Raw genomic sequence first — 14509 nt, forward strand, 5'->3', positions numbered from 1 at the left:
CCCACCTGTCTTTAAGATTTTTTTCTATCTTTAGCTTTTAGCAGTTTGAATATGACATGTCTAGATGTGGTTGGTTGGTTGGTTGGTTTTTTCCTGCTTGATGAGGTCTAAGTTTCTTAGGTATGTGGTCAGTAATTTTGGAATATGCTAACCCATTATTTCTTCAAATATTTCACCCGCCCCATCCTTTTTCTTCTCCTTCTGGGATTCCAGTTATGCTCATGTTACATTGTTTGATATAGTCCCTCAGCTCTTGGATGCTCTATTGTGTTTTTCACTCTTTTATTTTTGCCCTTCAGTTTGTATAATTTCTGTTGTCCTAACTTCAGAGTACCTGATTCTTTCCTCAACTGTCACATCTAGCAATAAGCCCATCGAAGGCCCTCTTTATTTGTGTTAGCATGTGTTTGATTTCTATCATTATCATTTGACTCTTTATTATATTGTCCATGTCTCTGCTAAAATTACCTCTCTGATCTGAAATGATGACTACCTTCTCCATTAGAGCCTTTAATGTTATCATTAGCTATTTAAAATTCTCTAATATTCCTACCATTTCTGTCATAGCTGAGTCTTGTTTTAATGATTTCTTTATCTTTTGGACTGTTTATTTGTCTTTTGTATTGTCTTTTGGTATGGTGTGTGTGTGTGTGTGTGTGTGTGTGTGTGTGTGTGTATTATATATGTGTGTGTGTATTTTTTTTTTTTTTTTTGGAAGCCAGACATGTTTTACAGGGCAATAGAAACTGAGATGAAAAGACCTTTAGTGTGGATATTTGTGTTAATCTAGCCAGGAGCTGAGCTATGTTTGAAGTTTGTTAATGCTGTAGTTACCATTGCTAAGGTTTGTTGTTCCTATGGGCACCATAGACTTCAATTTCCTCTAGTGACTTTGTTTTGTCTTCTCTTTTGGCCTTAAGTCTTCCCTTTGTGTTGTTCCCCAAAGAGAACCTGTCTCTTGCAGCTCTCTCAGCTGCAAGATACTCCATTATTATGACTGGTGGTTTGTTAGCGTGCTGGTAGAGTGTGGACAAGGGGAGCATTCTCTAATGTTCTAATTAAGTCACACTCTTTGGAGTGTATAATATCGAGTATTCAGGAGAATTTCTTCTCCTACCCTAGGGGTAGAGCTTTTCTCTGGCCCTCTGTTTCCTGTTTTCAGTATCTACTGTCTCAGTCTACCTTGAAAGCCCATCCTTCTGTGAGATTTCCCTTCCTCTTAGGTGAGATGGGAGGCTGGTCTGGACACAGTTCCCCTACCCCAGCTGCAGTGGCATTCCCTGCTTAGAGCTCTCAGGTTGTGCCATTTGTAGATGAAGTCTTTTGTTTCCTAAGAGAGAATGATCTGGGAAGATTTTGCAGTGGTTGCTCTTCCTCTCCCCGAGCCAGAACCATAGTGGGAACTTTTATCTAGACTCTCCCCAGTCTTCTCTGTGAGAGCCTGGTAGAGTTCCCTAAACAAAAGCCTGCAAAAAGTGAGGAACATCCTTTTGACTGTGATCTCCAGAAGCTTCATCTTTCTCATGCTGGGTCACCCTTGGCCTCCAGATATTTCTCCAAAATTTCTGATTTAATTGTCCTACTGGCTTATAAGGTATATGGTAATTTCTGCCTCAGATAAGGAAACGCTTAGGTCCTGTGTCTCTCTAAAGGTGCCTGTCTCTCCAGATTTTTGATGGCTTCAATTCTCTGATTGGTTAAAAAAATAGTCATTAATTTGCTGTCTACCCAGCTTTTTTCTTGCTGGATGCAAACAGTTTATGCAGAGCAAGAGGGTGATAAATACGTTACTGGCCAATAAGTTGTTTTGTTTCTATCACTATACCAAACCCAAATCGTTCTCTTTTAGGAAAAGTAAAATGTAACTTTAGTCCACAACAATAGACAAAAAGATGTTGTCACACAGACTAATCTCCATTTAGCGAATCAACTGTTTGTAACTGTCTCAATTGAGATAGATGCATTTACAGATTGGTGCATTTGAGCTTTCCTTGGTAGCAGCTTTAGATCTAAAATGCACTTGGCAATTGTCTCCTTTTCTTCTGACAAAGATCTGAAGCAGTATGTTTCTGCACCCAGTTTTTCACCTGTTCTTAATTCCTTTTGACACATCATATTCTGCACAGTCAATTCTTTATCTTTTTGCATACTTCATAGAGTCATTTCCAACAAGCCACCTCCAAGGCCATAGAAGTGTGTTATTCCTCTGGACATCAAAAAGATAATGACATTTCTAAACTAGTGCCTGTTGTGATTTCTTTGAGTCATTCACATCCTAGATGTGTTTCATGGAAACTTACTTCACCTATTCTAGTTGGGCACTTTTTTGCTCAAATTTATTAGCAAATGGTTCACCAGTAGTACCATATTTTCTAATTACATAGATGAGCAACCCTATTGTTGAAATGGTAGAGAAGGTCTCTAGGGCTATCAGAAAATACAAGTCCTATAATACCAATTTTAGGATAAAGGAACTGGAAGAATTCCTCAGGGAAAAGCCCATGACAAATTTGCCCTCCATATTCAGAAAGAAGTGGTTCAGGGTCTAGACATAGCTGCCCTCTTTGAAAGATCCTTGTTACCTGCAATTCCCCTGGACCTAGACATGCTGCATTCTTCAGAGAGGGGGAAACTGTAGCAATGGCAGGAAGTGCCATCTGGGACAGCATGGTCAGTGATGGTCCAAGTGGTGGCATAGTGTCCCTTAGTGTTAGGTGCAGCAGTAAGACGACCAGTCACAGGTCTCACACAGGTACCTTTTGAAAATAAAAATCTAAACTCTTAACATCCCATTGCTCTCTTTTTATTAAAAGCTTATTTTCTAACAATACTTATCAGACAGTGACTTTTATGGCTGCATAAATATACTTTTGATTGATAGATAGTTGATGAAGTTTGTGGTAGAAAAGATCAGTTTATCTGAAAAGACCAGGTAAGATTTGAAGTCCTCCATAATTGATTAACAAGCATATTTGTTTATTTAACAAGTATCTGTAGAGCAGCAGTCCCCAACCTTTTTGGCACCAGGAACCGATGCTCCTACGAGAATCTAATGCCCAGTGATCTGAGGTGGAGCTGAGACGGTGATGCTAGCACTGGGGAGTGGCTGCAAATACAGATGAAGCTTTACTTGCTCATCAGCCACCCACCTCCTGCTCTGCAGGCCAGTTCCTAACAGGCCATGGACAGGTACTAGAGGTTGGGGACCCCTGCTCTAGAGCATTTACTATGTAATAGGCGTTGTTGTAGATGTTAGAATAAAACAGTAGAGTAGACAACAGCCCTGGCTTCAAATATGCTAGCTGGGGCAAACATGTACTAGATAAGATAACAAAGGAGCAGGGGGTGAAAGGTATAAAGGGAGAAGCAAGATGGGAAGAGCCTCTCAGGAGGTGATATTTGATCTGCTAGATGCTGAGGAGGCCTCTGCAAGGTCCACGAGGGGCACATTAAATGTGAGGTGCCTATTAGACTTCCAAATGAATATGTCAAATAGGCAGTTGAATATATAAGTCTGGATATCAAAATTGTAGTAAGGAAACCTGGAGTCAAAAACATGTCAGTGTTTTTACTGCTCTGGAACTGAATGAAATCAACTTAGGAGACTGTCTGAATAAAGAAGAAATGTGAGTGTCCAGGACTAAGTCCTAGGAGATATGAATAATTACTCAGAGGATAAGGATCTAGTAAAGTAGAAAGAGAACCAGGAGAGTTGATTGTTGACAAACAGAGGAAAAAGTATTTCTGGAAGGGAGCGATGGTGGTTAATCGGGCTAAATGCTCCTGAGTTCAATTAAGAGGACAGGCAAGTGACTCTTTGATTTGGCAACATAGAGATAGTTCATGACCTAGACAAGAGTGTTTTTAGTGGAGTGCTTGGAAGGGAGCTGTATCCCAGTGAGTTGAGGAGCGAATAGGAGGTGAGAAAGTTGATTCCATGAGTATAATAGGGGTCACATGGGTTCAAGGAAGGACTTCTTTTTCTTTGGTGATTGTTTTGTTTTGTTTTGATTTTGGTTTTATTTTTGTTTTTTAAAGATGGGAGATACCAACACATATTTGCATATTGATGGGCTTGATCCAGTAGTGGGGAAGAAATTCATGATACAAGAGAGCAAAGGGTATAAATTATAAGACTACATTAGCAGGACTATGTTTCAGAGCACAATGAAAGAGTGCTTATAATGGATGGAAGGCAGAGAGTTTGAGGATGATGTCAACTGCCCTATGCTCTTCTTCATTTTTACTGAAACTCGGTCTTTCTCTCAAAGCAGCAATAGTGGAGATATATATCTATATATATTTTTTTCAAATGAGTCTTATTTTTTGCATGTCATTTGTTGAGTAATTTAAATCAGAAAGCTACCCTGATTTTGTATCCCTTTTTTTTTAGCCTTAGCAAACTATGCTCTATGAAACCCCAGCTATGTAGATCACTAATATTAGTGCTATCTCAAAGCAGACAGCATCATATCATGCAATCTACTCAGCAAACCTTGGATGCAGGTGTTATTATAGACATTTTATATACAAGGAAATGGAAAATATACTAATGTTGGTAATACAACCAACTTCATTGAGGAATCTTTAATCAAGAGAGGAAATACACATTTAAATTAAATTGCTGTGTGAGAATACAAAATATGTTTCAAGCAGACCTCTAGTTTATTAAATATTTTTCTATTTTTCCAAGGAAAAGTATTTTTTAAAAAGTCAGTTTTTCTCTCACAGTCCATGCAAAAATGGTTTTTGTTGGTGTCTACAACACCAGCCATAGAGTTGTAATTCCAGGAAGATAGATGCAATTTAGGTGTGTATGTGAATATGGACATTTCATCTTGAGGAATTTGTACAGAAACGGGTAGTTAGGATTGGAGGATCAGAGCAAATCTGCCTTTTATATTAGAAATGTTTCAGTGCTTGCTATCCTATTTTTTTCTCACAGAAGGCTTACACAATTAAGTATCTTATCAGAATCATTGAATTCACCACAACCCTTTTCCTGAAGTGAAATTGTGGGAAATAAAGAAAAAAAGAAGCCGAAATGTTTTTGTATTTATACTGTATAGATGACAACTACTGTGAAGGCAGTTTGAAGTCCTTGCTTTTGCTCTTAGGACTTTCCTAATGGGTGTCACTTGCTACCAGTCACCATTTTGAGGGAGTTCTTTTTTCTCTCACTTTTATTACAGCCTATTTTCATTAAACAGCCAAAAAGAAATAAAGTAAATCACAGTATCTGTATAGTAAACCATTAAGTTTCTGTCACCTTTTCAGGCAGCCCCTTAGGAATACAGTTCTTCGTGGGGTTTGGCGAGGTCTTTTCTCAGTGTGTCACCAGAGGTGGTTGATCTTTCTCTTCCTAGAGGAGGGTGTACTGTTTCATGATGATCAAATACTTTTAACTTTTCCCTGGACTTCTGTTCATCACTTAAAATACAGCTCAGTGTAAGAATATCCTTCTAGACTTTTAATAGAGTATCTTTAAGTTTGAATAGAGTTATTTATATATAAATCTCTACCCCATAATCTGAATGACTAGGCTGTATTACTAGGTTTTTCATAATAATGAGAGAAAACTACTGATTGCTCTCCTAACTGGATGTTTTACTCTTTAGTAACTGGATGATATGTAAATCATTTCTGTGGTCAATACTAAATAAATCCAAGAATATGCAGAGCCCTGCCTGTTGTAGGACTCATGACCCACGATTCCTCACCCCATCAGCAGAATAGTTTCCTTTTTTTAATGCTCCAGAGTTCTGTTACTATGATTAATACACTGTTTTGTGGTTACATGTTCAAATTTAATTAATTTGCTATTTGTTGAAATGAATTCATTAATTTTTTGGTCATGTTATTTTTACTTTTTTTTTTCATCTTTACTGAGGTATAATTGACAAAATTGTAAGATACTTAAAATGTAAAACATGATGATTTGATATACATACATATTGTTAAAGGACTCCCATCATTGTAGTTAACACATCCATCACCTTACACATTTAATGTGTATGGGAGAGAGGGAGAGAGAGAATACAAGTTCTCTCCTCTTAGTAAATTTCAATTATACAATACAGTTTTATCAACTATAGTCACCACATTATTTAGGTTCACAGACCTTATTCTTATTCATCTTATCACTGAAAGTTTGTACCCTCTTTCCAGGCTTTCCCTATTCTTTCCACCCTAACAGGTGTGAGGTGATGGCTCATAGTGGTGTTGATTTGCATTTCCCTGATGATTAGTGATGTTGAGCACCTTTTCTTGTACCTGTTGATCATTTGTATGGCTGCTTTGAAAGAATAAATAGTCAGGTCCCTACACATTTTTAAATGGGTTATTTGTTAGTTGCTGTTGAGTTCTATGATTTCCCTGTATATTTTGGATATTAATGCTTTTACAGATATGTGGTTTGCAAATATTTTATCCCTTTCCATAGGTTGCTTTTTCATTTTGTTGACGGTTTTCTTTTCCTGTGCAGAAGCTTTTTAGTTTGATATCGTCCTACTTGTTTAGTTTTGTTTTTGTTGCCTTTGCTTTTGATGTCAAATCAAAAAAAAAAAAAAAATCAAGACCAGTGTCAAGGAGCTTACCTCCTGTGTTTTCTTCTAGGAGTTTTACAGTTTCAGGTCTTACATTCAAGTCTTTATTCCATTTTGAGTTGATTTTTGTATGAGGTGTAAGGTATCGGTTCATTTCATTTTTTTATATGTGGCTTTCCAGTTTTCCAGCACCATTTATTGAAGAAACTACCCTTCTCCCATTTGTATATCCTTGGCTCTTTTGTTGAAAATTAGTAGACCATATATGCATGGATTTATTTCTGGACACTCTTTCGTGTTTCATTGTGTGTTTTTATGCCAGTATTATACTGTTTGGATTACTATAGTTTTGTGACATAGTTTGCAATCAGGAAATGTGATGCGTCTAGCTTCATTCTTCTTTCTCAAAATCGCTTTAGCTATTCAGGATCTTTCATGGTTTCATATGAATTTTAGGATTGTTTTTTTCTATTTCTGTGAAAAATATCATTGGAATTTTGATAGGAATTTGATAGAAAAAATCTGTAGATTGCTTTGGGTAGTATGGACATTTTAACAATATTAATTCTGTCAATCCATGAGCGTAGAATATCTTTCCATTTATTTGTGTCTTCTTCAATTTCTTTCATTGATGTTTTATAATTTTCGATGTATAGATCTTTCACCTCCTTGGGTAAGTTTATTCCTATGTTTTTATGCTATTGTAAATGGATTTTTATCTTTATTTCTCTTTCCAATAGCTTATAGTTAGTATATAGAAATGCAGTTGACTTTGTATATTGATTTTGTATCCTGCAACTTTACTGAATTTTTTTATTCTCATGTTGCCTACAGACCATTTTACTTCTTCCTTCCTGATTTTAGATACCCTTTCTTTTTCTTTTTCTTTTTCTTTTTTTTTTTTTTATTATTATTTATGCCTATAGCACCTGGTCTTCCTAGGTGGTCTCCCATCCAAGTACTAACCAGGCCCAACCCTGCTTAGCTTCGAGATCAGACATTGGGCTTGTTAAGGGTGGCATGGCCATAGACCATGGACTGTGTTTCCACTGGGGCGCAAACCCAGGACCTTCTGCGTGTAAAGTAGACGTGCTAACCACAACATTATGGAACCACATCCACCTTTTCTTTTTCTTGCCTAATTGCTCTGCCTAGTACTTCTAGTACTGTCTTGATTTAAATTGGCAAGAGTGGGCATCCTTGTCTCATTCTTGATCTTAAAGGAAAAGCTTTTCATCATTGGGTGTGATGTTAGCTGTGAGCTTCTCATGTATGGCCTTTATTATGTTGAGGTACATTCCTTCTATACATAATTTTTTTAGAGTTTTTATCATGAAAGGATGTTGAAATCTGTCAAATGCTTTTTCTGCATCTATTGAGATGATCATATAATTTTTAGCCTTCATTTTGTTATTGTGGTGTATCACATTGATTTGTGTACTATCTATGCATCCCAGGAATCAATCCCACTGGATCACGGTGTATGATCTTTTTAATGTATTGTCAAATTTGGTTTGCTAATATTTTGTGGAGGATTTTTGCATCTGTGTTCATCAGGGATAATAGCCTGTAATTTTCTTACTGTGTCCTTGTCTGGCTTTGGTATTACATTAATACTGGCCATGTAAAATGAGCTAGTAGTAAAATAAATGAAAGAGCTTGAGAGGAGTTGCTATTAATTCTTTAAATGTTTAGTAGAATTCATCAGTGAAATCATCTGGTCTTGGACTTTTCTTTGTTAGAAGGATTTTGATTACTAATTCAGTCTCCTTACTAGTAATTGGTCTTTTCAGATTTTCTAATTTTTCATGATTCAGTCTTGGTAGGTTGTATGTTTCTAGGTTTCTAGAAATTTATCTAATTTATTGTTATATAATTGTTCATAGTAGTTTCTTAGAATCTTTAGTGTTTTTGTGTTATTTATTATAATGTCTCCTCTTTCATTAATGATTTTGTCTTTTTTTTTTTTCAGTCCAGTTAAAGGTTTGTCTCCCTTTGATATCTTTTCAAAAAACCAGCTCCTAGTTTCTTTAATCTTCTTCTATTGTCTTTCCAGTCTCTATTTCATTTATTTTTTTCTGTGATATTTATTTCCTTCCTTTTACCAACATTGGGCTTATGTTTTTGTTCTTCTAGTTCCTTGAGGTTTATAGTGAGGTTGTTTATTTGATATCTCTCTTTTTTCTTAATGTAAGTAAGTGTTTATCTCAGTAAACTTCTCTCTTAAAAAACTGCTTTTGCTGCATCCTGTAAGTTTTGGTACGTGTGTTTACATTTTCATTTGTCTTGAGATATTTTTTTATTTCCCTTTTGATTTCTTCTTTGACCCATTGGTTGTTTAGAAGCATGTTGTTTAATCTCCACTATTTGTGAATTTTCCAGTTTTTATCTTGTGGTTGATTTCTAATTTCATAACATTGTGGTTAGAAAAGGTGCTTGATATGATTTCAGTCTTTTTAAATTTTTTAAGACTTATTTTGTGGCCTAACATATGGTTTATCCTGGAGAATGTGCCATATGCACTTAAGAAAATGTGTATTCTGCAGAGTTAGATGCAATGTATTACATCAGCAGTCCCTAACCTTTTTGGCACCAGGGACCAGTGCTCCTATAGGAATCTAATGCCTGACGATCTGAGGTGGAACTGAGGCGGTGATGCTAGCACCTGGAATGGTCTTCAAATACAGGTGAAGCTTCACTCATTCATCTGCCACTTACCTCTTATTGTGCGGTCTGGTTTCTAACATGCCGTGGACCCCCTGCTGTATATGTTTGTTAGGTTCATCTGGTTTAACATGTAGTTTAAGTCCAATGTTTCCTTATCGGTTTTCTGTCTGGATGGTCTATCCATTTTTTAAAGTGTGTTATTGCAGTCCCCTACTATTATTGTACTACTATTTCTCTTTTCAGAATGTTAATATTTGCTTTTTATAGATAGCTATTCCAGTTTTGGGTACATATTTATAATTGTTATATCCTCTTAATGAGTTATCCCCTTTATCATGATATAATGACCTTTGTCTCTTGTTATAGTCTATGTCTATTTTGTCTGATAGAGGTATAGTTACTGCACTCTTTTTTGGTTTCCATCCCTTTTAGTCTTTTTCTATCCCTTTTAGTCTATGTTGTCTTTAAAGCTGGAATGAGCCTCTCATAGGCAGCATGTAGTTGGGTCTTGTTTTTATATCCATTCAGCCACACTCCATGTTTTTTGATTGGTGAATTTAGTCTGTACATTTAAAGCAATTATTGATAGGTGTGGATTTACCTTTGCCATTTTGTTAACTTCTTTCTGGCTGTTTTGTAGTTCTTCTCTTTCTCTCTTTTTTCCTTTAATTTAATGATTCTTTGTAGTGGTATGCTTTAATTCTTTTCTCTTTAGCTTTTGTACATCTACTATAGGTTTATATTTTGTGGTTACCATGAGGCTTACATAAATACCTTGTAGCTCTAACAGTATTTTAAGATGATAATTTCAAATGCATACATTCAATTTTGACACTCCCGCTCCCCCACTTATGTGTTTGTGTCATAATTTACATCATTTTATATTGATTATCATTATTACAATTATAGTTATTTTTAATACTTTTTTTTGTCTTTTAACTTTTATCTGGAGTTATAAGTGATTTACCCACCACTATTATAATATTAGTGTTTTGAATTTAACTATATATTTGCCGTTACCAGTGAGTTTTATACTTTCATATGTTTTCATGTTACTTACTAATTAGTATCCTTTGGTTTCAACTTGAAGAATTCCCTTTAACCTTTCTTATAAGGCTGTTCTTATGGTGATGAACTCTTTCAGCTTTTGTTTGTCTGGGGAACTACCTATCCTTCAATTCTGAAGGACACCTTTACTTGGTGGTGCATTCCTGTTTGGCAGTTTTTGTTTTTTTTTTCTAGCACTTGGAATATCATTCTACTCCCTCTGGCCTATAAGCTTTCTGCTGAAAAATCTGCTTTTAGTGGCATAGGAGTATCCTTATATGTAACAAATTGCTTTTTTCTTGCTGCTTTTAAGATTCTCTCCTTCTATTTAACTTTTGACAATTCAATTATAATGTGTTTTGGTGTATGTCTCTTTAGATTCATCTATTTGGTTTTCTTTGGGCTTCCTGGATATGAATATGTTTCTTTCCCCAGGTTAGGGAAGCTTTCAGCTAGTATTTATTTGAATAAGCTTTCAGCGCCTTTCTCTCTTATCTGTCTAGGACCCCTATAATGAATATATTTGTCCCCTTGATGATATTCCAAAAGACCCTTAAGCTTTTATTCACTCTTTTGCATTCTGATTGGGTAAATTTTACTGTTCTGTTAAAAGTTAGCTGATCCTTTCTTCTTCTCTATCTAAACTGCTATTGAACCACTCTGTTGAATTCTTTGGTTCAGTTATTGTATTCTTCAGTTGAATAATTTATGTTTAGTAATTTTTAAATATTTTCTATACTTCGTTGAAATTCTCTTTCTGTTCATGCTTTGCTCTCCTGACCTCAACGAGCATTTTTATAGCTATTATTTTGAGCTCTTTATTGGGTAAATATCTTATCTCTATTCCATTAAGATTGTTTTCTAGAGATTTATCTTGTGCTTTTGTTTGGAACATATTCCTCATTTGTTTATGTTTTTCTTAACTCTTTGTGTCAGTTTCTGTGCATTAACTAAAACCTGCACTTCTCCTAGTCTTGACAGATTTGTCTTGTGTAGATCAGTCAGCTTGGCCCAGGCTCCTGGTTGTCTCAAACCTTTGTAAACATCCAAGCTGCTGTCTTTGTTCTTAGTTGCTCACAGTAGCTGAACATGTACCAAGACCTGTCAGTGTCCCAGAGGGGAGGATCTCAGTCAGCACCTGTATGCAAGCTGATTTGAAGCTGTACCCTCAGGCAACAGCTAGGAATGTTTGTAGTTAAGCCCCTCTGGGAAGAAATTAGGAGATGCATTTTGCCTGCTCCCTCTGCACTGAGCCCAGGTGGTTAGCCACTGGGGGTGAGGTGGGGGGAACAGAATGGGGAAGAGATGTTCCTGTACCCATTTAAAACTCCCTCTTTGTTTGCTATAGTACTGTGGGAGTGTGAATGTAAGTTCTATTGGCTATCCCAGCCGGGTGATCCAGGGGCCCTTCCCTCACATGGCAGTGAAAAAAACTGGGCTGCCAGATGTGTATACAAGCTCCTTCTAGAGATGCTGGCAATTTGGTTTCATTGTTGGAGCTCATAGGAGGAAGAAGGTGGGGTAATTGCCCACCAGCTACCCCAGGCTCTGGGGAGGATCACAGCCAGCCCCCAGATGCATGCTAAATTAGAAGCCAGAACCTCAGAAAGCAGCTTATAAAGCATGCAATCAACCCCCTTTCAGGGAAAGACTAGGGAATGAGTGTTTTTTGCCTGCTCACTCAGGGCTGAGCCTCAGTGGGATAGCCACAGCAGATTTCACACATCCATTAACAACTGTTTCTTTGTTTGCTATAGTTTTGTGGGTCTCATGGACACAAGCCCCATTGGCTCTCAGAGGTGTTTCTCTTAAAAGCTGGGGTTCTAGATGTGCAGTTCAAACCCTTTGTCTTTAGGTGGAAGCTGGGAGTTGGGAGTTCCCTCCTATATTATGGTGTTGTGCCAGGGATGAGTTTATCGTAAAAGTAGGTCTCAACCTTTTCTACCTATTGCAATGTGAGTATTTTCTCATTCGCCCAATATGGAAGAGTCACTAAGCTAGTTTCCGGATTTCTTTCAGAGGAAATTGCTTTTTGTACAGCTGTACATTCAGTGCATCTGAAAGAGGAAAAAAATTGAGGAGCCTCCTATTTGGCCATTTTGGTCCCTCCTCAGCATTTTTATTTCTTTCTTTTTTTTTTTTTTTCCAGAAAGAACTAGAGAAACAGAAGAGAATTAAGAGGAACCAGCATCTGGAAGCAATAGCCAAAGACCATTATGAAAGGGTGTTACTAAGAAAAAAAGGTCTGGAGCCTTGGAAGAGATTGAGAATGCAAAGCAAGCAAAATGGCCAGGTATAGTGTCACACTCTTACTCTCCAAAATTAGAAAATGGACTTTTCAATTAGGATTAACACCCTGTTAGACTTTGGGTGGTGTTTGGTGATTTAAAAGCCAAAAAGAGAAATGAATTGAGAGTTTGTATTGATTTGTGTTAGATAAGAGTTTATATTTGGTCTTCCAAGGTGGGAAAAGACTCCTGTAATTGAATAGGTTGGAAAAGCTAGAGTAAATTTTTGATTAGAGACCTCCAAAGTAAGACAAGAGAGGGCTCTCTCACTGTTAGCAGGGTTTCATAAAAAGAAGAATAATTACCATAAGATCTGTTAGTCAGGTTTCTGCTGCCATAAAGCTATATAGCAAACAGCCCCTAAATATCAGTGGCATATAACTCAAGCATTTATTTCTCACTCACATGTCTAGACCAGTTGTGGATTGGGTTCAGGTCTCCCTACAGGCTTTCTTTTTGACTCCAGCAGTTATTCAGGGCATGCTCTTCACTTGGCAAATGTCTGAGGTACAAAGGTCCAACCTTGTTATATAAACCTATATGAAACCTCTACTTGTATCATGTTTACTAACATTCTGTTGGCTAAAGCAAATCATAAGGCCAAACTGAAGGTCATTGAGGGGTTAAAGAGGCTCATCTCCTCTATTGGGAGGCACTATGAAATTACACACAAAGCATATGAGTATATAATCTGTTATAGGGAACAGTAATCCACTCTGCCACACAAAGACATATGAAATCAGATACCATTGAAACTCAGATTCATCCAGTGCGTAGAACAGGGCATTCAAATAAATGATCATGAAGCTCAAAATACATAAAGTGTTATCATTTGAATTCTAGTTAATAAGCTCAGTAATGTGTACCAGTTATGACCACTCTTATTTACCTATTTCACCAGGTTAATAATACTGAAGTGTAAGACTAGTATCTTTGGTTGTGAAAACCAGGTTTAAAAATGAACAACGATGCTTCATATCATAAGAATCCCACTAAATCAAGTAATGCTGCAAGTTTTACCTCTGCGAATGTGATTTAAGCTGCTTTTTTTCCTCCCTAGCTAACCTATTCACCCTTCACTCTTTGTTTTCTTCTATTTTCATACCTTCTTTTCATCTCCCTAAATGCCCTTCGCACTATTTTTCCTCTGTCCCTGATTTTTTTTGTCCTCAGCTTCCTTACCAGTGGTTCTGGCACTATTAATTATTCCAAATCAGCTGAGGGGGCCAATTTGTAATGGTTGGGTCTAAGGGCAAGAGAATCATCCTGTTTGGAAGCCTGGACCCATCCATTCCCCAAGCCATTGCTGCTTTGCTTTGGTTTTTCCCTAGTAATGAGATGGGGAGGGCTGACTTCTCAGTCTTCTGTGTGAATTAATCTGGAAATTAAATATGAAGTTTGAATTGAAATTTGCTTCTTATATACTACCACAAAGATTGGTCTTATCAGATAGTTTGTTCTCCAGTTGAGTACTCCTAGTTTTATCTGGCTTTTATCAATTTCCTTTTTTCCCTCTTTCCTTCTCCCCCCTCCCCCGCCACTTCCACCCGCCATAGGGATATTGCCATCTCCACTTACGAACTAGATCTCTGAAGGCCGGGGGAGTCTCCTCCCACGAACTCAGTTAGCACCCAGGGCATGGCACACCTGGGGCCTGGCCTAGTGGCTCTGCCTGGGGCATGAACTCAGGACCGTCTGCATATAAAGCAGACGTGCTAACCACTACACTATGGAGCCACCCCTATCAATTTCTTTATTGTTAATTATTAATATACAAAGAAAGGAAAGGCAGACAGGGAGTAGAAAGGCTCTTGAATTCTTATTAGCTCTTCTTTTTTTGGTCCTTGTTTTTGATTGAGTAAAATCAAGAAAGGTATGACATTTAGAAGCAAAATTAAATCTACGAGTGAATAACCAAATCCAATTTTTAGAAATTTAATCATAAGGATGTAAAAATAGGAA

At 37.0% G+C, this 14509-nt stretch overlaps 1 protein-coding gene and 1 pseudogene across 1 annotated transcript in view; one reads left to right on the top strand and one right to left on the bottom strand.

Annotated features, from left to right (window-relative positions):
• Positions 1 to 14509, top strand: part of CCDC191 (coiled-coil domain containing 191) — a 77362-nt gene that overhangs the window by 55826 nt on the left and 7027 nt on the right. The window contains exon 14 of the mRNA XM_016150655.2: positions 12409 to 12552. Within this exon, the coding sequence (XP_016006141.2) occupies positions 12409 to 12552 (144 nt within the window). The remainder of the gene's footprint in view (positions 1 to 12408; positions 12553 to 14509) is intronic.
• Positions 7463 to 7577, bottom strand: LOC118602086 (annotated as a pseudogene).

This window comes from Rousettus aegyptiacus, unplaced genomic scaffold (genome assembly GCF_014176215.1).
Source record: "Rousettus aegyptiacus isolate mRouAeg1 unplaced genomic scaffold, mRouAeg1.p scaffold_m13_p_4, whole genome shotgun sequence".
Lineage (NCBI taxonomy): Eukaryota > Metazoa > Chordata > Mammalia > Chiroptera > Pteropodidae > Rousettus > Rousettus aegyptiacus.